This window comes from Thalia democratica, chromosome 2 (assembly GCF_965202585.1).
Source record: "Thalia democratica chromosome 2, ktThaDemo2.hap1.1, whole genome shotgun sequence".
NCBI lineage: Eukaryota > Metazoa > Chordata > Thaliacea > Salpida > Salpidae > Thalia > Thalia democratica.
This window is the reverse complement of record NC_139166.1, coordinates 49,394,931-49,419,510: the sequence shown is the minus strand read 5'-3', so window position 1 is coordinate 49,419,510 and position 24,580 is coordinate 49,394,931. Positions and strand designations below refer to the sequence as shown.

The following is a 24,580-nucleotide window of genomic DNA, read 5'->3' as shown; positions in this document are numbered from 1 at the left end:
TTACTACATTCAATATTATTCACTTTATTATTGCAAATTGCCATTAGCTTTAGTAATGTTTTATAACCGAAATGACTTACTTGTGATTTGTTACCCATCGGGCTAAACTCTAGCAAATATGTTTATGGACTACTTTAAGTATGAAATCAATCAATTTTTATGAAGCAGAAAACTTAATTAGGATACATCGATGATTTAGTGACTACAAAATAAATAAAAAAACATGTTTTGCTTGAATAAATCTATAGCTTGCATAAAGTTCTAATTTATTACTAAAAAGGTTAAGAAGAATAAAGTTTTACCGTTTATACGACAGCTTAGTTATTCGGAAGATTTATAAATTACAGAAAACTTCCTTTACTAGAAAATATTTTTACTTTCCATAATTTTTGGAAAAAAAACGGAATATTAGTATACTATAAACTCTGTAAAGCCGAGCACACATAATTTGTTCTCCCAGCTTACTGTAAAAAGAGATTAATAATACAAAAGTCATTTTAATTGGACTCTATTATTAAGATTTTCTGTAACTTCTTAGTTGTTTTTTACATGACCTTTAAATAACCAATTAATTGTGTTATAATTATTTAAGTGTTCCCCTACTTTGGATATATTGAACTTGTTTAAATTAGTGTCAATAGTTTGCTTACTATAACTGTTAGTATTTAAAAATTTGTTGAAAAAATATTTTAATGTTTAGTTTCAGAGTTTATAATTTGTAAAACTTTGAAATTTGTCTAGTTATATATTTAATGCTCCTTTTTTACTTTCTACTAATACTTATACGAGTACATTTTTCAACATAAATACTTATAAAAATTTAGAATGTAATAAGAAATTATAAACAAACTTTAAAAAATACCTTTTAGATAAACTAAACTAACTTTGTAAACTATTTAGGTAATAAGATTTAACTTTGTTTCATGTGTACTTTTGTGTTTTCGAAAAATACAAAACTAAAAAACTAAAGAAAGAAGTTAAAACTATTTTTTTTTTACTAGAAGTTTTAAGATTTATTTTTCGTAATATACATAACATTGATAGGACAAATTAAAAAACTTAAAGACAAACAGAATGTTAAGTGAGTACATATGTTGTTAGTTTTTTTGCATTTAGATAAATACTAAATTTATAAGAAGAATAAGTGGTATATTTTGACTTTCATAGAATTGGTTTCGTTTTAATTTGGCCTATATTAATTTAGTTTCAATAGCATTGGCCCAGTCTAGTTTCTGGAAAGTTGTAATATTATTTTATTTGTTTATAGTTTGTTAGTGTATTAGTAAAAAATTCATTTAATATTATACATTTTATCTGTGTTAATAAAATTATTAATCTCTAAATACAATTTTGCCAGAAAAAAAAGAAAGTTAAATAATTAGATTGTAAGCTGAAACTACTGATAAAATTTGAAACTAGTTATAGGTTGATTTATTTTATGATTATTATTGTTTATTATTTTATTTATTTATTTACTTTAAAAAAAAAAAACTTATTTATATTTTTAAGTTTTTTTTTGGGTGTTTACATTGTATTTTTGTTTTGTTAAACTCCTATATTTAGACATCTGTTCAAGTTTTTAAAACCTGATACTTTTAATTAAAAGGCTGTATATATTTTATACTTTTTATTTAGTTTTAGCAAAATTATTCGTTTTAATTTATTTATATTGTTTTTATTGGATACAGCTTTATTTTACTATTTTTTAATATTGCAGCTTTATTTTGTTTAACTACTTACTATATATTTTTGTAATGTTATAGCCTTATTTTATTATTACTTATTTTTTAATAAGTTAAAATAACTTGATAACAGAATCTAAATTCTTAAAAATACTTTTAAAAAACTTCAAATTTATTAATTAATTTAATTTTTTTGATATGTTTTTTAGAAAAATATTTAATGTTATAAAGTTTAATAGTCTCATTTTTATAGAGTTTTTCGTTTTAGAGTTTAAGTTTGGACTATAAAATGAATTTTTTATTGATTTTATAGCTCATTATAACCTAGATTAAAGTTGGGTATACAACTCGATGACCGAGAGGTCTTTTTGTGTGTCCAGGTCCTTAAACCAAAAATAATTTGAGCAAATTTTCGTTTTTGTTCAATGTACTAATTTTATTAAAATTATAAATTCTCAAAAAGAATATAAACTGCTGATTTTTTGGATTTACTAAACCTTGAGATATATTGAAACAAGTATGTTAAAATTTTTGTAATTTGTTTACAGTATTTTTACTATAAAAAATATTTGTTAAAAAGTAAAACTTTAGAAAAAACTTTGTTTAAGTACTGTTTTTTTACATATTAACAAAAAAATTTCAAATTCACCATTATAAGTTTTTGTTTTGTTATTTACTCATATACAAACTTCAGGTTTAACTTTATTCAAGCAATGTATGCCTTAGGCGTAAACAATAGTTATAAAGAGAAACTATTGTAAACTATGCACGTACCTTTATGGTTTTTTTTTGCATCTGAATAAATTGAGCAATTTAAAAGCTTTTGAATACGCTATTTGTATTTTCAATTAATTTAAAACTTAATTTAAAATTAAAGTACTTTTTTTACAAATATTTTCATTACTATTTTTATTTTATCAATGATAAGCTAAACTATACATTTAAGCTTACATTGTGCTACTATATAATGTCGTTTTGGAAAGTTTTCGCAAAATATATTATTAGGTTTAACTTAAAGTATATTATTAGGTTTAAACTGTAGTAAACTAAAATAGCTTAATTACGTACGAAGAAAATAAAATAAGCAAAAAATAAGTAAGTATTATTGTAAAGATAAGTATAAGTTGTTTATAAAAAAATATTCTAAGATTAGAATTGATAGAAATTAAACTTTAAACTGTTTTATTACAAGACTTTTCGGAAAATGTGTAAAATGTAAACATTTGTTTCCTAAAACTTCCTTGTACCTGAAAATAACCATACAAATCTTGCTGATTTTTTCCCTAAAATTTTATTCTCTCATATGTGCGACAGCATTTTTTCATGCATGCATTGCAATGATGTTTTAAACTTTACAGGGTAAACATAAAAACTTTGTGATTGATTACACTTTTAAATTTAGTTTTTTGTTGTTGAAAAGTAAAACATTAGAAAGTTATTTAAACAAAGTTTAAAACAAATATAACGGATATTTTTAAGTAAAAATATTAGTTTCGAATTTTGTTGAAGTCCTTTTTTAAAAAGTAGGTGTTAGTTAGTTTTTATTTTTGTATTGTTTTGTAGTACAAATATTTACAGTTAAAGTTGTTAAAACTTTAATTAATTTTATACAAAGTATTTTTTTGTAAAAAAGTTTCAGTATTAAAGTTATAAAGTAAGAGTATGGTTTTGTTGTTTATTAAACTTAGAGAAAAAAAGTTGCAACGAGTTTTAAGTTTTGATGATTTTGTTGAAAAACAATAAAAATGTTTTGTTTAAACAAAACTAAATTTCGCGCTGTAGTTTCGAAACAACTCTAGACAGAAACCTAGGAAAGTCTAGTAGTAGTACAAATAAGTTGAAACACTTGCTCTTAAATCGAAACCAACAAATAGAAGTTTAATTTATTTTCCTTTCCCCTCTGGCCATTTGAAAACAGCGCAGCTTCTTATCGGCGATCGGCACAAAGTTGTTTGTCTTAAGGCAGCTTTCTCGGTCTGTCTCAAAAACTCCACAACTTTTAGTTTTCATTGAACTTATTCTTGATATTAACAAAACATATGATGTTATGACGTAATAATTCGTGTTCCTTGAACAGTGTTGGTGGCTGGCAGCCAAAAATTAACGTGATCAATTCGCGCTAGGAATAAATTAAAAATTGGAACAGTTTAAAATAAGTGTATTCTTAAGAAAAAAAAGAGTAAAAGACATGCTTTTAATGTTGCTTTTGATTTAAGAATTATTTTTTATATTGCTTTTCTAAGTACTTATTGTTCAGTAGTAGCTATTTCTTTTGATGATTTATAGTGTAGTAAAGTTTAAAGTTTTATAACAATCACTAACCTTTGAATTTGTTTTTTACATCAGCCTTTGAGCCTTTTTAATAATACAACCTTTATTAAAGTTTTTAAAGATTAATTGTGTGTTTTTAAGTTAAAAATATACAATAAAATAATTTGAGATGTGAGATTTGTAAATAAATAGTATTATTGAATACTTTTATGTATTTATTACAAACATTGCCAATACTGTGTATTAAGAAATTAAATAAAATTGTTTGTTATTGTAATGTTTTACTTTTGATTTGTGTAACAAAAATACAATCAATAAGAAGTAGATTTTAAATGAATAATTTTAAAACTACAGATTTTTTCTAATTTTTCTTTAGTTTTTATTATTGTACCCAAGTTTTAAATTTGTAATAACATGCAACAAAAGTGTAGGTTTTTGTTAACATAAAAAACTTTATGTGTTCAATTTTATATTCTATATTGAACCAAAAGTTCAAATGCAAAAACGTTGTTTACCTAAACGTTTTTTTTTCTTATGGAACTGTTTTGTTTTTAACTAAGTAAAAACGCAATAATATGTTCACATATTTATTTAGATAAAAATTTCAATACAATCATAGATCTTCAATATTTTAAGTTTTCTCGGTTTTCTCTAGCTTTTTCTTAGTTTTTTAAACAATTTTTTCTAATTAATAAACTTAAACAGAAATGTTATCAAAAAAAGAATAAAACTTCAATTCAATAAAACTATTAAGAAAATGTCAGGGAAACCGGCTATATCTGCAACTGCTGGAAGCTTGAACACTCACTACACTGTTAAAAAGAGAAGAAGGCCACAAACTAAAAAGTTTTTCTTCTAGAACTTAATTTTAATTAAAAAAACTTAGTATTACTATATTTCAAGTTTAACTGTTCTGTTTATATAATTAAAGTATTACACAAAAAATTATTATATGTTTTTCAGCTTTAACTCACAATACGAATACTAGAAAAAAAAAATCAAAAATTATTTCTGTTAAAAGAAGTTTGTGCATCATCTTTATACTTTTGATTAATAAAAATAAAAGGAAAATTATAACCATTATAACATTACAGAGAAAAAAATGCCAGTAAGCCCGGTGCTGAAACAAAATCGAATCCAAGTAAAAGACATAGAGACCGACTGAACCAGGAACTCGACAACCTCGCTCAGCTTATCCCCTTCCCTTTTGACGTCATAAACAAATTGGACAAGCTATCAATTCTGAGGTTGGCTGTGTCGTACTTGAGAAACAAAAGTTATCACAACAGTTAGTATATTCAGTTTTTTAAACAAACTAAAAAGTCTAAGTACAACATAACGTCAATTAAAGTTTTAAATAAAAAAAGGTAAATTTTTATGTATGTATATCAAACACTATACAACAAGAAATTATCACATGGATTAAATATAGAAAATATTTTTTTCTTATATTTTTCCGAAATGATTTAATACAACATAAAATCTTAGTGCCAAAATAAAATATATACTTGTTATGTGTAAATTAAATTATTCCTCAGTTGTCTTTTTTTGTAAAACAAATTAGCTCTTATGAAGTACATCGGAACCTTTAGTTTAAATGACAATTTAAAAACTATAAATTTATAATAAAAACAAAATTGAAAGGAAACTAAAGTAATTAATGTCTCATAGAAGGTTAAAAAAACTGTTTTACTTAGTGCTTTCAATTAATTTAAATATTTTCTTTTTATTCCTTAAAAACTTAAAAACAGACTTATAATACAGACTTATAAAACTTATAAAAAAATAGACTTAAAAACAGATTTTTACTTAAATTTTTTTTTAAATAATATAAAACTTAGTTTTTTAATAAAATCTTTATACTATCAACTTAGCGTGTAGTTTATTTTTACAAGCTTAAGACCTATGTTGTAAAAATGTTATTATTTTTGTACAAAACAAAAAAACTGTGAACACTTCTAATAACAATTTGATAAACAAAGTTTAGGATATGATAGTGTTTAAAAAATGCACAATAGTTTGAATTGCAAAATGAGCTATGCAGATAAAAAGTTGATCAGTTAGATCTTAAAAATTTATACTTGAAAAAACTAATCACTAATATTTTAAATAATGTAAAATTTTAATGCTAAATAAATAGTAGAAAAACAAATATAAACAAAAACAAGTTAATCATAGTAATAGTTTTTTCGGGAACGAGTCTAAATTGCAACAAAGATTAAATTGCAAGAGGGGACTAAATTGCAGGAGAACAAAATTGCACGAAAGTACAAAATTGCACGAAGCCAAATTTGCACGAGCGCGCAAAATTGCACGAGGGAACAAAATTGCACGAAGACGATTTTGCACCAAGGGTCAATTTCGCACGAGTTACATTTTTGCAAGAGAGTAAAAATATACAAGAAAAAAAGAGAAAAAAAATTAATAAAAATCAAAAGAAAAAAAGAAAAAAAAAGTTACTGACCGAGGGTAAGGGTTAGGGGTAACAGTGATAGTAAAAACAAAATAAAAAAACAGTTAATTAAACTTATACTAAAAAAAAAAGCTACTGACCGAGGGTAAGGGGTAACAGAGATAGTAAGAAAAAAAAGTAAAAATAAAATTAATAAAAAAATATAGAAAATAAGATAAAAATTTAACCCGTGCAAAATTGTCTGCTCGTGCAAAAGTATATTCGTGCAAAAGTGACCCTTTGTGCAAAAGTATCTTCGTGCAAAAGTATTTTCGTGCAATTTTGTGCACTCGTGCAATTTTGTCCCCTTGTGCATTTTTGTACGCTCGTGGAATTTAAACAGCTACCCAGTTTTTTCATATGATATTATGTACGTTTTGATTTAAGAATAAATGTTTTTTATTTACACAATAAGTTGACTTAGTTTTTTTTATGTTTGAGCACCAGTATTTTAGAATAACTTGTTATTAAATTTTTATGTATATAAAAAACAAAGTTGATGATAACATAAAAAAAAGAAAGATAAAAAAATATTTTTACGACACCTATTTTAATTTTTAAGTTAAATAAATAACTAACAGTAATAAAGTCTAGAGATTTTTTTTTTGCCAAATAGATTACACTAGCTACCTACCTACCTACCTATCTGAAAACAAAAAATACTTATGGCTTAAAAATTAATTAGTCTTATTTATTTTTAAATTAAAATAATTCATTGTTTTAAGTATCATTCTTTCTTCTAAAGTTTTCTTGCTTTAAACATAATACAGGAAATCTTAAGTTGTAAGTGAAATAAAGGAATAACATCAAAGTAACGTATAGGTCTAAAACTTTAGTTTTTTGTCAGTTTTTATTGTAGCTGTAAGTAGTTTAATTAAAATTTAACAAACAAAAATATAAATATAAATAATTAAAACATATAATTTTATATTTCAAAAAATAGCTAAAATTTAATTAAATCTTATACAAGAAATAGTACACTATGCATTATAAAACAAGTATAAAAACTGATTGATTTTTTTTAATTCATGGAGCTGAAAAATTTATTTCTTATCTTTATTTGTTAAAAAAAAGTAAACTAACTTTTATAATCTTTCATAGCTATTACTGTATTTTTTATATGAATACTTAATTTATATATTTTTTTTGCTTCAAACTATATAAAAAAAAATTGAAAATAAAATACCTATGAGTTTACTAGTTTCTTAATTAAAATATGTTTGTGAATCAAAAAACTTATAAGTTTATGAAAGAAACAGTCTTTTATATTATGAATTTTTCCACTATATAACTATGTTATCAAACAGTCTTGCGTTAAAGAGAGGCATTTTCATTAAGAGAACAAACCAGAGAAAGCTTTCATTGCAGATGTATCTTGTTTAAAATTTAAAAATCAAAAATCAAAACGCACAAACACCGTACTTAAATACTACAAGACTAGGCAATTGCAAACGATCAGAAAACGAAAAAGTCTTCAAAAATCGTCGAAAACTTGAAAACTCTATGCAAGTTGCTTTTGTTGCTCAATAAAATATTAAGGCACATAAAAAAGTAGAAGGAGAGCAAAAAAGGTCAACGGCGCATCTCTTTGCGCGAATTGACGACTTGAAATCATTGGATCGTGTCGAGCAAAAAAGCTGCTCACCTGAAACGAAAGTTTTTTTTTTCTGTCTTTGAAAGTATGTGTGTATCTATCGGTCTACAACTACACGCTAATGTTTCTGTGCTATACAAGGATGAAAATTTAATAAACTTCTCAATTTTCGCGTTACAAAGTGCTCACTGCTGACTTGATAAAGCTTAGTCAAAAGTGATAGTTTTAATGCATTTTAAGGCAAATTCATTTAGACGTTTAGTCTACGACGTACTACCTTTTATACATAAACAAAACATTTGCAATATAAAAACCAAAAAAAAGCTTTATCAGCGTAATGTAATATCAAAAAGCAAACACTTTTCTTTAAAAAATGTAAGTTATTTGATCTGTAAATGTTGTCTTTCAATAAAATCTGTAGACAAACAGAGTCATAGCTTAAACCATTTGCAGTAGTTATGATAATTAAAGGTCTATAAGCAATTAAAAGTGTTTATTAAGTAACCAAAACAAGATTTTATCATATCAATTTATTTCATATTACTAAAGTTGAAGCAGCAAAATTTAGTTTAAATCATTTATTTAATTACTTCTAGGTTTGTTGTATGAAAGAACAATCAACATACAAACATTTTCAAGATAACTAGGGAATAAAACATTTAAATATAACATTTATTCTAAATAATTTTATTATAAAGTTTTCAAATCAATTAAATTCATAATATTTTAAATTAAAACAGTTAAAAAGTAAGTACTTATAACACCCACTTAATAAAAAATACGATATACAACAAAATTATAATGTTTATACGTAAATTAAGCACGTTATCGCTAATTATTAATTAAAAAACGTAAAACAGAAAAATACTTTTTATTGAAAGAAATTATTAACTTTTTTGAGTTAAAAAATTTATATGTATTCATTACTTAAACTTATTTCAAAAACTAAATATATACTTAAACTATTTTTTTACTAAGTATGATAAGTTTTGCTTCAAAACTGTTCTATTTTCAAAAATATCTGTATACATATTTTGAATAAAGTAAGGTATATTTTTTATGTTGTAAATAACGAAAACAAATTTTATCCCAATAAGTTTTATTAGCTATGAAACGAGTTTATACTACTTGTAGTACTGAATCATATAATAAAAACAAACAGAATTATGCTGAAAAGTTGTAACAATTTACTAATACAAAAATTAAAGTTATTTTTCTATAACTAAATGAAGGAGTTTATGTTGAAATAGTATAAAACTATGCCTTTGTAGCATTTAAGCTTTCATTCCATAATTCATAATGTACTAATTAGAAAATCTGATTTAATTAATAAAGTTAATAGAAATTAAAATAAGATAGCTTTTCATGAAGTGCTAGCAAAAATATTACTTGTTGGATATGACTTTTTTTGTTTAGAAAATATCTAGAACAATTTTATTGTTTTGTAGGTTAATTAAGTACAATTAGAACTCAATTAACAGTTATAACTTTTAGCTTAGGTTAATAGTAATTTTTGTATAAAAAATAAATAAAGTTTTTGGAAAGGTAAATTTTAAATTTTTTTTGAAAGTACATGCTAGTTGTTACGGTTTTAAAAATGTTTATTCGCTCAGACACAAACGTATTCTACAAACCGGTCTTTGAAAATTGGTTTGCAATAAAATAAAGATATTAAGTTTCAAAGTGTTTATCTGTGGCGGGCCTGAGGCGGTTCTAGGAAGCAAAAAGTATATTTAAAGGCGCACAAGCACTTTAATACGCGATGCCGTCTGCAAAAACAAAAAACGCTCCTTCACCGCTTGCAACGCGACATTTAATTTCGAACACAACCACGCTGAAATTCAACCGCGCTACAGAACAAAAACGATGAACAAAAAATAGAAGCTGGAAATGCACGCAAAATAAAGGCAGAAAAGTCAGAACAAACAAACGGTTCGGCAAATACACGAAGGCACACGCAACAGAGAAAAATTAAAACACAGGCGTCTGGTGATTGGCTGCGAGGCAGAAATATTTACATTCTTATTTGTGCGCACGTCCAAACGAAATCGCTCATCCGTGACGTGTTTTAACTTTAAATCACCAATAATTTAGCTGACCACGGCTCGTTTTTCTTCTTGTGTACGAAAACTATTGTTTGGTTGAAATTTTCGGCTCTGCGGAATACGAGCTGCAAGCAAAAAGTTAAATCTATTTACACATGTATTTAATTTTTGATACATTTTTTAGACAACGTTACATTAAGTTTGCACTTTCTGAAACTTTTTTTGTTTTTGGTAGAATGTTGAATTGTAAAGTTTAGTTTTTGATACTACTTTTGTGAAATGAATTATTCATCTATCTTTAAACTTTTATTTTATGTATAATAGTGAAAACTTCTATAAAAAACTATTTAAACTAAGAGTAAACTTTATGTTATATAATAAATAGTTAAAATTTTATTTACATTTTAGTAGTCAAATGAACGCACGTTTTAATACTAAAAAGCTATATTTTTAAACCTTGTATCTATTCGATTATGTGTATTGTTTTGAAAAAGTAAACACTTTTCAGTTTGCATTTATAAACTAAAAAAAAAATAAAAGAAACATTGATGTTTTATATTTATTAGAAAAACTTATATAACATAAATTGCAGTTTTAAGCACACCAGATACACTTTCTCAATTTAACCAATCAGATGTTTACAACAACCTACCATTAGAGTTTAAAGTATCACTAGAAGTTAGTTAAAACGTTTGATATTTATTTTTTCTTTTTAATATGCAAATGTGTATCTCGGACAGTACTTATAGCAACTTTATTTGTTGAAAAATGGCTTTTAGTGTTGTAATTCAAGTTTAACTTCATAACTTTTTAAACTTATTTATTGTTTAAAGTATACACTCACTAAAAGACAATTAAGTTTATAAAAAGGTTTATTGTTTATTTAAAAACAGTTGAAGATTATTATTATTCATTTTATATTAGGCTTTAAATGGATTCATTGTAGTAGTGAATGAGTCTAACAGTATTTTTTACGTGAGTGAGACCATACAAGATCTCCTAGGATTTCCACAAGTTAGTCAATTTTCTAAAAGTTTTACTTTAAATAATTTTTTGACTGTTTGTTTAATTCAATCTCGAATGAATATGAGATAAGAGTATTTATTGTGTCTTACTATTGTAGAGTTGTTTCTTAATTAATATGCTTCAGGTCTAAAAACTAAAGTCAGCTAAACAAAAATTTGAAAAATTTATACAAAAAGAACACTGCTGTTTTGCACGAACATAGTTAATTATTTAAGATATCAAGCTAAAATAGTTTTGTTAGTTTAAAACTTTTATAACGGTGATAAAGTGTAAAAAAGTCAGTTTACTTAACAGAAACACTGTTGTTGTTAAATTTTAAACTTTAAAACCATTTGTATTGAAAGTTTAAAAAAGTTATCATTAAACCATAACCAAATTGATGGTACTGTAAATCAGTGGTTTTAATATTATCAACCTTAAAGTAGTGATCTACCGGACACAGATTTCGGATCCGACCGGATTTTTGTTTCAAAGTAGATCTTGGTACCTGCCGGATCTTAGTTAAAATCCAAACCCAGATTCTTTTTTTTCAAAGGGAAATTATCATTTACTCTACTGAAAAATTCTATAAAAAACTATCAAACTAAATTTATAACAAAAAAGTTCCTGATATGACACAAGTAAAATTTAAGCACAAAAAAAGTTACAAAATTAGTTTTTATACAAACTTTAATGGTTTATTTCGCAGGTTCACAAATAATAACTTTAAAATTCTCGTTGCTGTTGAAAGTACAAACATTTTTAATTAAAAAATTCAGGGTATATTTTCTACTTAATATTAATTTACATAAATTTACCTTAATTGTATCAATAAAGGCATGAAGATTGTTTTATTTATAATAGCTTTGCTTCATTTATTTTTTATGAATCCAACAGTTTAAAAAAATAATATTTTAAACCTTAATTAAGTTTTGAACTCCTAATTATTCAAGTCTTTGTTATACTATAGGTTTTAGAAAATTCTCTAGTTGGTGGGCCAAATATGACAGCATTTGTAAACAAAAGGCCAGACTATTTGACATAGCCTTAAAAAGATGTTTTTTCTTCGCCTTAAGACAGCATAATTTTAGCTTGAATACAATTAACATTGAGCTCTTATACAAATATCCTCTTTTTATGTTCTATTTCAGTACAGTTTTGCAATTATATATTTGAAAAAAAAACAGTATTACAAAGTTACGAGGTCTGCCGAGTTTTATTTTCCAAGATAACCGAAGCGCAAATTTTTTTTCTGGTAAACCTGGTCCATCGACAAGAAAAAAATTACCACCCCTGTTATCGGTAATAAACGAATGAAAAAAGTAGCTTTGAAGTTTAGGTTAGCATAAAAAACATAAAAATTTCTAACTAACTGGATCTGCCTGAATCTTGACTTAAAAAACCGACCAGGATCACGCAGGATGAAAACTTGTTAATCCTGTAGATCACTACTTTAAGTTCTTTGATTTTTAGTTGTTTACGAGAAAACTCTGTAAATGTTAGTTTATTGGGTAAAAAAATTTTTGAAATTAAAAAGAAATTTTGTTTAGATAACCCGATTAACAATAATTATTTAGTACTTGTAAAAATCAGAGTTTTTTTTTTGATCTCATATTGTTGATTCATTCATTGCAATCTAACTTTTTCTTTCGTACTGTGTCTTTTTAATAAACTTTTACAGTAAATGTTTTTGCTTCAAAATGAAATTTATTCGATCAACCTTTTATTTTTAAAAGTTAAGCCTAAAATTTTATCCTTTAATATTTTTAAAAGAAAATTAATAAAAAAATTATATTAGGTATTAACTTTTGAAAAATGGTGTATAACTTAAAAGTTCATACTTTTAAACTAATTATTTAATCTAATAAATTAACAAAATGTTCTAAATTAGTCGTAAAAGTATGTATAATATTTTCTTTTATTCTATCCTATTTATGAAAACATTAGGTTTATTGTTCAACAATTGCATATTGTTGATCGTTTCTGCTTAAAAATCTGCTCTAATTTAATATCAGAAAACTTAATGAACCAAAATTTTCTGTTTACTTTAAAATTTATGCCAAATTTAGCGTTTATTAAGTCCTTTGATTGCTTTTAAAACTACTTTACGAGTAGTGTAAAAATAATTTTTATAATAAATTAATCTATATTGAAAATGTGCATTGAAACGCAGTGTGACGTCATGAACACTTCAATGCTCGATTTGATTCACGCCGACGACCGGGAAATATTCAAGAGAAACATGAAAATAGATTCGAAGGACAGCAGACTATCGGATTCCATCGGACAGATGAATTCGGTTCACCCAAATGAAAAGTTCGGCAAAAATAAATTTCAAACTCAGTATGAAAAACTTGGAATTCCGAAAGAAATATTTGAAAGTAAGTTTGTATTTGAAAAAAAAACTTTGTTTTAGACCTGTTGTAGTTAAACCTGAGTGTTGTTGTTCTAACAATAATGCTAGAAGTACTCAAGTAAATCTTTCAAGCTTGATATTTAAAAGCACTACTTAGCAGTAGATTCATTGGTAGAATATAAACATTTTTTTTTCACTGTACGATAAAGATTTTAAGTTAAAACGTTTTCAAAATACAATGAGTTTTTGTATTTCAAAAGTATTTACATCTACAGTAGTTTACAAAACATTTAACTTTGAATGTACAGTATAGTTTTAAGAAACTAAGAAATGTTAACCTTTGGTTTTAATTTCTCAAATATAATGTCTTTATTTTTCAATCAGACCTGTCTAACAAGGGTATGATGCACCGATCGTTTATTTGTAGACTTAGATGCTTGATAGACAACTCATCTGGATTTCTTGTAAGTTTAATCTTAATTTTTTTCAACATAAATCCTAAAAGGTTCATTTATGCACAACTAATAAACAAATATTAAGTTTTATTAAAAAAAACATACAATGATTTAAAGCCTTTTTTATAAGTAAATTGCTGTTACTATTTTAAAAACTCAAAAAGTCTATCAAAACTAATTGATATTAACAATAAGTAGTAAAAATTATAGCACTTCTTAAAACCAATTGTGTAAAAGTAATAAAATTCAAATTAACAAACTAAAATAAAACATAATGTATACTTTTGATCAAAATAGATTACACTTTAAAATTTATTAAAAAAATAAGGCTTTAAAATGTTTTGTATATTGCTATAATTTATTAGTGGTTTACAATGACATAAAAATACTTGACTAAGTTTTATTTATTTTCTATTCAATTTGACTAGTGAAGCATTCGAGTGTTGTTTTTGTTGTTTCTCTTAGTTTTCTGTTTTAATAATTTTTTTTGACTCTTTTAATTTCGTACAATTAAAAGTTTAAAATCTATTCCATATCATTAACTTCAGTTTTATAACTATTGTTAAATATTTGTGTAAACTAATTAACCATGTTGTTGTTTTCAAAACAAATTTTATGAATGTCGAAAAACAGCATTTAAAAATCAAACTTGACTTCGAAATTTTTTTCGTTAGTAAGTTATTTTACTTTTAAATTCTCTGAAAAGCTTGAAAGCATTCCAAACCTTCATTGTAAAAAGTTCTACATTGTGCAACAAAATTTGATTTACAGCCATTGTTTTAAGTTCAATGCTAGACATAATGACATGACTCAATAAATTTTGGTCAAATAATATGTTAAAATAGCGAAACTTTTTATACAACAGTTACAACTACGTAATTTATTTAAAAAAAATATGTACAAACATTTTGAAAATAATAATTTTTCAGACGATGGTTCAAAGTATTTTGTTATCAGAAATTTAATTGTAATGATAAGTTTTTAAAGTTCAATAGTTTTCTTATGAATTATTGAATTAAAGTAATGACAGTAAATATTAAACTCAGGATAAAGTTTTTTATAAATACCTTTATACTTTATACATTTCATTTCCTGCTTATGTATAAATATTTTAGCTACAAAAAAAACAAATAAACTGTTTTAAATTAAACAAATATTGTTTCACTAAAAATTTATATTTTTTTAAATGTTTCTGTGTGTTAACGGTTTAACACACTTTAACTGGGCTCTGAAGTGTGTAAATCCGTTAACACACAGAAACATATGTCGGTATAACAAAAGAAGGATACTGCATAGTTTGTTATTATTATATATTCCAGTGAACTTGTTTCACTAGGATCTTTTATTAACAAAAACTTGAATTTATATTTTGAATAGTTGCTTCTTTATATATTATTTAGCAGTAAATAAAGAAATTGTGACCAACTTAGAGACCTAAATATTTCATTACTAACATTTATTGTCATATGTAGGAATAAACTATTGCTAAGTAACTTGCAAGACTTTGATTTGACCATTAGTGGTTTTTGGTAAAATCAATTAACTATATTTTTAAGTTAACAATGCAAGTTATAACATAAAGCATATTATGTTTTTTAAGCATGATACAATTTTGCAAGGCACTCCATTTTACTGGTCATATTCGCTTGCTTCACGGTCAAAACAAGCAAAGCTCAAATGAAAAAAGTGGATCAAAAGTAATGTGCAAAGATAAGAACAACCAAAGTCAACCTCAAACGGCAATCTTTTTGCTTGCAACTCCCCTCGAGTCTCCTTCTATTTTGGAAATAAGGACAAAAAACTTTATTTTCAGAACAAAGCATAAATTGGATTACACTCCGCTGAGTATAGACGCAAAGTTAGTTGATTAAAATTGAACTCTCTGATTGATTGTTAAATAATATAGTATATAGTAAAAAAAAAAACGTGACTTATTTTTAATCCAGATTTTACTAGCATTTATTTTGTTTTTGAGTACTTAAACAGATTATTTAGTTATGAATAAAAGTTTATTGTTCTAAAAACAAGTTTTCAAGTGTCGATTAAATCTAAAATTAAAAAAAAAAAACTCCAAAATATTAATTTTATATACTCTATTAGATAAATAAAAGTTGTTGAAACAAACTACGCTTTAATTAGCTGAAACTTGTAAAATAAAACATTTTGGTAATTAGTTTGTTTTTTGTTTCAAAAAAAGGAAAGTGTTATAAACTACTACATAGCTTCGTTTTACACATCTCAATATAATACTTTTAAAGTACAGTGAACGTTAGTTTGGAAAATTTAAATGTCTTTAACAGTAAAATAACAAATAATTTTTCAGAGGAAGAGTGGTACTGGGGTATACGGAGCACCAAATGCGGCAGAGATCTGGTTACGAGTTCATTCACTCCGCTGACATGATGCACTGTGCTGACGCGCATACAAAACGTATGTTTCAACTGAATATTTTTGATAGTTTGTTTTGTATTTAAAAATTTTTACCAGCTACTCACATATCTGTTATATTTTGGTTTGTAGTACACTGTGTATAAAAAACAATTTTTTAGGTATCTGTTATTCTTAGTTTTTCATTAAATAATTGTACAAGTACAACTAGTAAACTGTAGTTTAGAATATGGTAAATTTATTGTATAATGTTTAGTTTATAAAAGTCATAGCTAATAAAAGAGTTGCAATACTTTATAAATGAAACATTAATAAAAAACTACAGACAACACAATTTACTATGGACTATTAAGGTTCAAATAAAAAGTTTGGAAATAATAGATGTATAAAAATATTACTAAACTATAATAACATGTTGTAAAAAGACGTTTAAGAATGTCGACTAAAAATAAGCATCCTAAGATAATCAAAAAACAAAGGATAATGAAAAAAACTGCTGTTTTTTTTTTAATTTTAGTTACTAAGAATTAGTTGAAAAATCCAAAAAAAAATTTTAAGTTTTAGTTAGTGATGAATTAAAAGTTAAAAGTTTAGGTTTTAAACTATCCGGATTGAAAACGTTTTTGTAGAAGATTGAGAAAGAATAAGTTTACTTTAAACATGTTTAACTTGATGATATATAACTTTTAAACTCGATGGGAATTATAAATGCACGGATCATCACTTTTGCACAAATCGACACTTCTGCACAAACTGATCAAAGTTTAATCAAAAAAAATTCATGTTTAAAAATGAACTAGCAGGCTAGTTACTATTGGAAAACAATTTTTAAAGAATTAGATTTTTAAATTGTAAAAGGTTTTTATTAGAACAGCTAAAATTCGTGCTAAAGTACCGCTCCGTAAATTTGTTACCAGTTCCTATTTAAACTATGTATGTTTTATTAACAGGTATAAAAATATTCATAAAAAAATTAATATAAATTTTGATTAATTGGCTTATACAGAAAAACAAAAAAAAGTAAATTTAGTTATGAAGCATGGGGAATCCGGGATGACAGTGTTTAGAATTCTCCACAAGGAAAACAAGTGGCTTTGGGTGACAGCATCTTCGAAAATTGTAATGAGGCATGGAAGACCGGAGTACATTGTCTCCACTCATCGCCCCATTCCGTTAGTTGTTAAAATTATTTTATAAAGTCAATGAATTTCAAACTAATCTTGTTTTCGATTACTTAATTCTATTTTATAAATTACTGAAACAGGGACGAAGAAGGGTTAGATCATCTTAGAAAGCGTTCTGTGCAGTTTCGATTCGATTTTACCGGGCAAGCAGTCTTGTATGGAGAAGTGAATCCTGTAGGTACAAAGCCGCAACAGCCGCCAAACCAAGAAAGTCAGCACCAAGCGCAACCTAAGAAAAGTATATACTCCTCAAAAAAGACTAATCCTCTAGAGCTAGCTACAAACAGGACATCACTTTTCGAAGCGCAGGCGATGCAGGCAGGTGAAATTTATGAAGACATAGAGAAAAACAACAAAAACAAAATTTTTGATGATATTTACGAGTCCGTCATAGGCGGTAGAATGCCTTTAGATCCCGGAAACAAAGACCTGGTCACGTTGGAAAACAACGACTTTGGTACTTATTTTTACAAAATAGATCCTCCTCAGGCAAACATTGACCTGTTTGAAAGCGATTACTTGACGTCAACGCTCGTCGAACCTCAGCATTCTCAAACTCTCGCTGAAATTCCAATGGAAGTTCAACATGTTGATAACAATTTCCAAACTTCTGCCATGAACATGCCGTACCTACCAAACAACCAACAGTCAAACAGAAATCTCAAGCGACCTTATCCGTACAATGACGGATTCTCAGTACCTTCTGGCATCGGAGGCAAAAAGTTTCCTCCCACGCGACAGCAAGCTTCGTATAACCATCAACTGAAGAACAACATGAGCTCGCAAGCGTGTTCGACCGCCAGCATGAATAATTCGATTTGCAGCAACTTTGAGCCTCAACAGCAGCCTTGGGACAGGAAACCGTCGGCTACCATTTCGCACTACCCAACTGATATGGTAATTATACAGATTTATAATTAGTTTTTATTAAGAAAAACGTTAAAGTTTCAAAAGTTGAAATGTAAAGGTTTACGGAAGTTATTCAGTATATTTTTAATAAAATCAGATGTAAAACGAAAAAGCTTGTACCTATTTAAGTTTTTCGTAAATTAGTAAAAAAGAGAGTTTTGTAATGCTATTCTTTTTATAATCCCAAACTTAATAGAATATTTCTTTGTTATAAGCAACATTTGAGCTATTAAACTTTGTTTTTCCATTGAAATTTTATACGAATTTGCAGCCTGTTCAACAACCTTACAAGCAGCTGCCCTTGCACCAGCAGTCTCAGCCATTTCACCCACAGCAGTCGGCTCCGTACAACGACGGGTTTTACGCGGAAAGTCGGAAAAACCCAAGCTTCATTCAAGAATTTTCTGGTGAATTCCCCAACTTGTCGCCACCGGACAAAGGTTGGAATGACATGGATCTTGTCGCGTATCAGGAGTCGACTACTAAACTCGATTTGCAAGAGATCGCCGTTAAGTTCCAAGTTAGTAAATAAAAAAAAGATATAGAACTTGAACCAACTGAATAAAATATTTATTATTTTTTTTTCAACTTGATGAATATTTTTATTTTTTTATTATTCAATTGGATTAAAATGCTTAATATAACTGAGGTCTCATTAATATCATTTATTAGTTGATTAAAAAACTGTTTTAAAAGTAAATTTGTAAATAAATAAGTTTGTTAAAACACAAAATATGATAATTTCAAATTGATATTGGGTTAGAAAAACGAAAGCAAAACAATAAAAAAATATGTAGATTGTTTTTTGACATTAATGAAGAAAAAAAAAAGTAAAAAATTACAAATAATAAATTAGACAACAGACCCAATGCAAAAAGCTGAAGAGTATCTCAACGCAAAAGATGCTGCAACTCATTACAGCAATGTGAACAAAAATGTAATAATTTCTAAGGATAAATTTAAAGGTACGTAATACATAAAAAAACTATTTATAAAGCAATATCTAAAACTAAACACATTTTCAGTAACACAATTGACGGTTAAAAGTAAACCATACTAAAAGTAAACCATACTTTATAATTATTGAAACATTTAAAAGTTGATAAAGTTTGTTTTATTGTGTTCATGTTCTACTAAATAGTTATTAATTAAGTTTTTTTTTCGAAACGAACCTCTTTTTACTTACTTTAAACAAGTACTAAAAAACATCTGTTTGAAATGATTTTAATATTTTTTGCTTATGTTTTAATGTTGAAAAAAAGTCAGACAAAAAAAAACTATTTGAACAGCATATTTTATGATAACTCAAGTAGTGTACTAAACTGAAAGATAATTTTGTCAGTTATTAATATTTTGTATTTCAAAACTCATTTTATTAAAGCCAGTCATTCTGCATATTGCTATACAAACCATAAGTTAACTTTCTCTTCTAAAACGTGTTCACATATTTACAAATAAATACATTTACAAACAAACTGTTTATCAATTAAGATTTTTCGTCAAACACGATACTTAAAAAAATATACACAAATACTTAAAACAAACTTTGGTCAAACTTGGAAATTTTAGACGTTTTGATTTATTGAGTTCAAAAATTTTAGCTATGAATCAACAATACGTTGGCGGTCCGTCAGCACAACAGCACACTTTCAGCAGAACGAGCGGTACTGTAAGTTGCTGCTTTATTTTATTATAATTTTATATTAAACATATTTTAACTATTAGTTTTAAAAAATGTTGTTTTTAACTGTACATATATAATTTTCGTCTATGTTTAAAATAAAAGTTTTTGTGTTCGGACGATCGGAATTAAAGTTGATACATATAGAAGCAAATAGCTAATCTGAAGCGATATTTCTCAGTAAGCATGCTAATAAATTAAATCATAAATTATTTTTGATTTTGTGAATGGTTAACAATAAGATTTTATAACGACTTGGAGGTTGGTGATAAAAACGTTTATATTTCTTAACTAATTTGCGATGAAAAAATAAGAGTAATAGTAATAAGACTTTTCTTAATCTGAAAAAAAATCTTAATAATCTGAAAATAACAATAAAAAAAAAGTTAAAAACTGTTAATGCTGCGAAATGAGCAAAACAATTAAATAATCTTTTTACTAAGCTAAATAAAAAAAATAATTTTGAAGTAATTTAAAGCTTATATTTATAAAAAGCTCACTAAAGAAAATATTTTATCTTGAGATTTAAACACTTTTTGCTTTTATTATCCTAGCTATATTTTAGTTTTAAGCAGCAAGTTTAGTTAATTAAGAATATATCAAACTTTTAATATCATTAGATTCTTACTTCATATTACAGTAAGAATATTAAGTTTTAGTATCTCAAATCTTCCCTTGGTTGTGTGTTGTTCTTCGTGATTTTTTTGTCCTTATCAATCGTTTTTGATAAAAAATGTTAACTGTTAGTTAGTTCTAATTACCTACTGAAGAAGAAAATTTGAAAGTACTTTAGGCAATATAACGAATACATATATATTTGTAGATTTTTTTGTAAAATAAAAAAGATTTTTTAACTTCATATTAGAAATTAAAATGATGGAATGAATATAGTCTGCATCTTTTGAATTTGAAAACTGGACAGTTTTTGAAAATTTAACTAAATGAAAATAAAAAATGGTCAGGAACCATTAAAAACCACTGTCTTTTATATAACACTAACATTGAAAAGACCTTTCGTTTATTAAATAAACATTATCAATTCTTATTCAAATAGATATTCTATTATTGAATTCTCATTGAATAAGAATTGATAATGCTTATATAATAAACGAAAGATCGTTTTAATGTTAGTGTTTTGTAAAAGTCTGAGACAGTGGTTTTTTAATGGTTAATATATTTATAACCATTTTTTATTTTTAATTCATATAAAGTGTTTTTTTCTAAGGGTAAAAACTTTTCAAATAAAGCTTGTTGAGTTTAAACTATAAATAAACTTTCTATCTATATGATTTTTTTTACTTATTTATAGTTTTAAATAAAACAAGTATTGAAGTAAATAAAGTAAACCTTTTAAAGTTATCTTAGTATAAAGGTTGCTACATACATTAATAATTTTTATATTTATTAGTTAAACAGTATAGCTTACAAATGATAGAAAAATTTAATGAAAAAAAAGAAGCTTTTTGTTAGTCGTTAAAAAACCTTGACAGGTTATAAATAAATAAAGTGTTTTTTTGTAGATAAGCAGCAACTCCTCCCCAGCCATGATGAGCACTACTCCGTACTCCAACAATAACTTCTCCGATTACTCCTCCGAGTGGGAAGTTCCACCCACTTCCAACAACGATTTAGTGCCAACAACTATCAGTGATGACCAGAACAACTTTGTAATTAATAATTCTTTAATTTTTGATACTAGTATATGAGTAACAAGGGGACGGGTCAAATATGCACGAAGACACTTTCGCAATCAGGGTTATTTTTCCACCAAAGGTCATTTTTGCACATAGGGTCAATTTTGCACAAAAAAAGAAGAATTATAATAAAATAAATTCCGACCGAGGGTAAGGGTCACAGGTAACAATGAAAGTGAAAAAAAATCTTAGTATAAGATAATGATAATTAATTAAGATAATGAGTAATAAAAAGATAACAACCAAGGGTAAGGGTTTGGGGTAAAAAAAAAATCAATATAAAATAATTAAATATAACAAGTTTAAATCCGTGCAAAAATGACAATCCGTGTAAAAGTGACTCCTCGTGCAAAAACGTCTTGGTGCAAAAGATTCTTTGTACAAAAGTGTCCCTTGGTGACCGAGTAACAAACAGCGAATTTACTTAGATATACTAAAATATTTAATTAATTATAAAAAAAATTCAAAACATATGTATGCATTAAGTGTCATACTTTTTGTTATTTAAAAGTTTAGAGAGAGTTTGAAATAACTACTATAGTTAAAAGTAGTTGTTGTCATTTAAAGTAGTTTTAATTCTAAATCTATCAATCTAAACTTTATGAAGTATGACAAAACTTTTTTTAAAGACTTTAAATTTATAACTACCTTTAAAATAAATTTTTAAACTTAAAATTATAGTTGTTTAATTTAAGTATTATAACTATCAAAATAAATTATCATAAAAAAATTAAGTATAAAAACTACCTTACCTAAGTAAATATCTTATGCTTGCTTTTATTTTCAGCTTTGAGAAATTAGCATTGTTAACAGTTTATTGAAAGGAAGAAATCTTTAAATGACAAACTTTAGGTGAACAAAAGAAAGTATTTAGAAGATAAAAGACCAGTTATATTTGTTATTATTTTTAATTTCATCTAATTTGAACTATGTACAGTTACTGTTTTTTCTAACTTACAAACAAAAGAGTTATATAAATAGTAATTTTTATTTCAGGCTTAAGCTAATCGAAAATAAAAAAAAATATTGCCAAATCGTTTTATTTTGTTTGAACTATAAATTAAAAAAATTGTTGCGTTTGTTGAAAACTAAGTTGTTTTAAACTTTATTACTGTTGTAATTTTTAACCAATTGTTTTTTGAATTCCTTATAAATTATCATATAACTATTTATGCGCAATAATTTTTGTACACAATTAGTAACGCGTTAGAGCCTCAATTTATAAAAAATGTTTTACTGTTTGTATATTTTTGTCTACTACAAACAGTAGAAGTCGATAACTCATAACTTTCGAAAAAGCTATAAACATTTTTTATTAAAAAAAGCTTCTATGAATACTAGTATTGTAAATTTTAGAAAGTCTGTAAACTTTTATTGTAGTTGTATATACTGTTAATTTTAGTATTTATATTCAAACTAAATATTATACTCAAATACTGTTCATTTTGAAGTTAATTGTAAGTTTTATTTGATGTGTATATTTTAGTTATTTCGCAAACTTTTTGTAGATAAAGTTAATTTTTTTGTTTTATCGTCAAGTTTAGTGCATTTATTAAAAACAATTTGCCAGTAAAATTAAGTTGTATTAAAAGAAAAAAATAGTAGTTGAAAATTATTTTATTTTGATTGAATATTGCTTTGTTTTTTCTCGAGCTTTATAAATAAATACATAAAGCTTAGTATACAATATGTTTTTTGTTTACATAAAAAAAATAATTAATGCAGTTACCGTTTATTTTTACTTTAACTCATAGAAAACTTAAATAGTCTTAGTACTTTTATTAATTTTAAGGAGGTTTGACAAAGTATATGGCAAATTTATAACTAAAATAATAGAAAGATTTATTTTGTAAAATTTTAAAACTTTATACAATAATGTGTTTTTTCCCTTTTTTAAGACTCAAGTAAATGAATCTATCATTTATTTTGTTATCTTTAAAACTTTTTTGAAACTACTATAACTGTAGCAGTTACTTTTAAAGTTTTTTAATAAAAGATCAAAAATACCTTAATGAAAGTAGTAAATACAATTTTATGCTATCTAAGCCGCAATTTATTGATAGTTCGTTATTTATGAATTAAAAAAATATAAAGCTTTCCATAAAAAAAACAATCATTAATTTTGTATTAAAGTTGAAATAGTTGAAAATTACACGTAATTGCTAACAAATTCAAGCAGAAGATAGAATGAGTTTGTATAAATATACTTTTAGAATTTAATTTATGTATTTCTTTTAATTGCTTAAACAAAACTTGTCAAATAAAAAAACTTATAAAGTATATTTTGTTTTATATAAATACTTTTACTTAGAATATTCAAAAGTCTTAGTGGTTGTTTATTATTGTATTCTAAAACATAAAAAGGTTGTTAGAAAATAACAAAAAAATTAAAACTAAGTAATTTCAACCATTTACTGTTTTTAACTTGTTATTTTTAAGCTTGGATGGTATGTCTAAAAATTAATTACAGTACAAAAAAAAAACTATAAGTATTCTTTCTTTTCAACCGATACTTTCGGCACAATTACAGTTCTAAAAATATCAACTTACATAAATATTAAGACCAGTAATCCACTATACACCATTTTTTTTTCTAATCAAGATGCGGCCGGATCCAAATAGGTTTTTAAAATCAAGATCCAGTCGTTTCTTAACTAAAAAGTTTTAAATAAAGTGCTACAAAATTAGAATTCTATTATATTCTGTTACTAATTTAATACCTATTATTAGCTTCTAGCTTACAAATAAATAAACAAATTTATAAAAATAAATTAAGATTCATTGATTTTCAGTTCAATTAAGAGTTCAAAACCGTGATGAAAGTCTACAGAGATACACTTATCTAAAAATAGAAAATTGCCATC

The 24,580-nt window shown here is 25.4% G+C and overlaps 1 protein-coding gene across 1 annotated transcript; it reads left to right on the top strand.

The window, feature by feature from the left end:
• Positions 1–4,662: 4,662 nt before the first annotated feature.
• On the top strand, positions 4,663–23,395 carry LOC145849614 (aryl hydrocarbon receptor-like). The gene is made up of 15 exons (XM_082954585.1): positions 4,663–4,799; positions 5,048–5,241; positions 10,637–10,722; positions 10,969–11,058; positions 13,223–13,430; positions 13,790–13,869; positions 15,480–15,718; positions 16,184–16,290; positions 17,279–17,420; positions 17,513–18,329; positions 18,613–18,861; positions 19,198–19,306; positions 19,943–20,010; positions 21,543–21,689; positions 22,504–23,395. The coding sequence occupies exons 1-15, from the start codon at positions 4,711–4,713 to the stop codon at positions 22,507–22,509; spliced, it is 2,631 nt and encodes an 876-aa protein (XP_082810711.1). The 5' UTR covers positions 4,663–4,710; the 3' UTR covers positions 22,510–23,395.
• The last annotated feature ends 1,185 nt before the right edge of the window (positions 23,396–24,580 follow it).

Excerpts from the sequence above, each read along its gene's own strand:
- LOC145849614 (XM_082954585.1), top strand. The coding sequence starts at position 4,711 with ATGTCAGGGAAACCGGCTATATCTGCAACTGCTGGAAGCTTGAACACT. Across the intron at positions 10,723-10,968 it reads AGTTTAAAGTATCACTAGAA|GCTTTAAATGGATTCATTGT; the intron begins GTTAGTTAAAAC and ends ATTTTATATTAG. Across the intron at positions 13,870-15,479 it reads ACAACTCATCTGGATTTCTT|GCACTCCATTTTACTGGTCA; the intron begins GTAAGTTTAATC and ends CAATTTTGCAAG.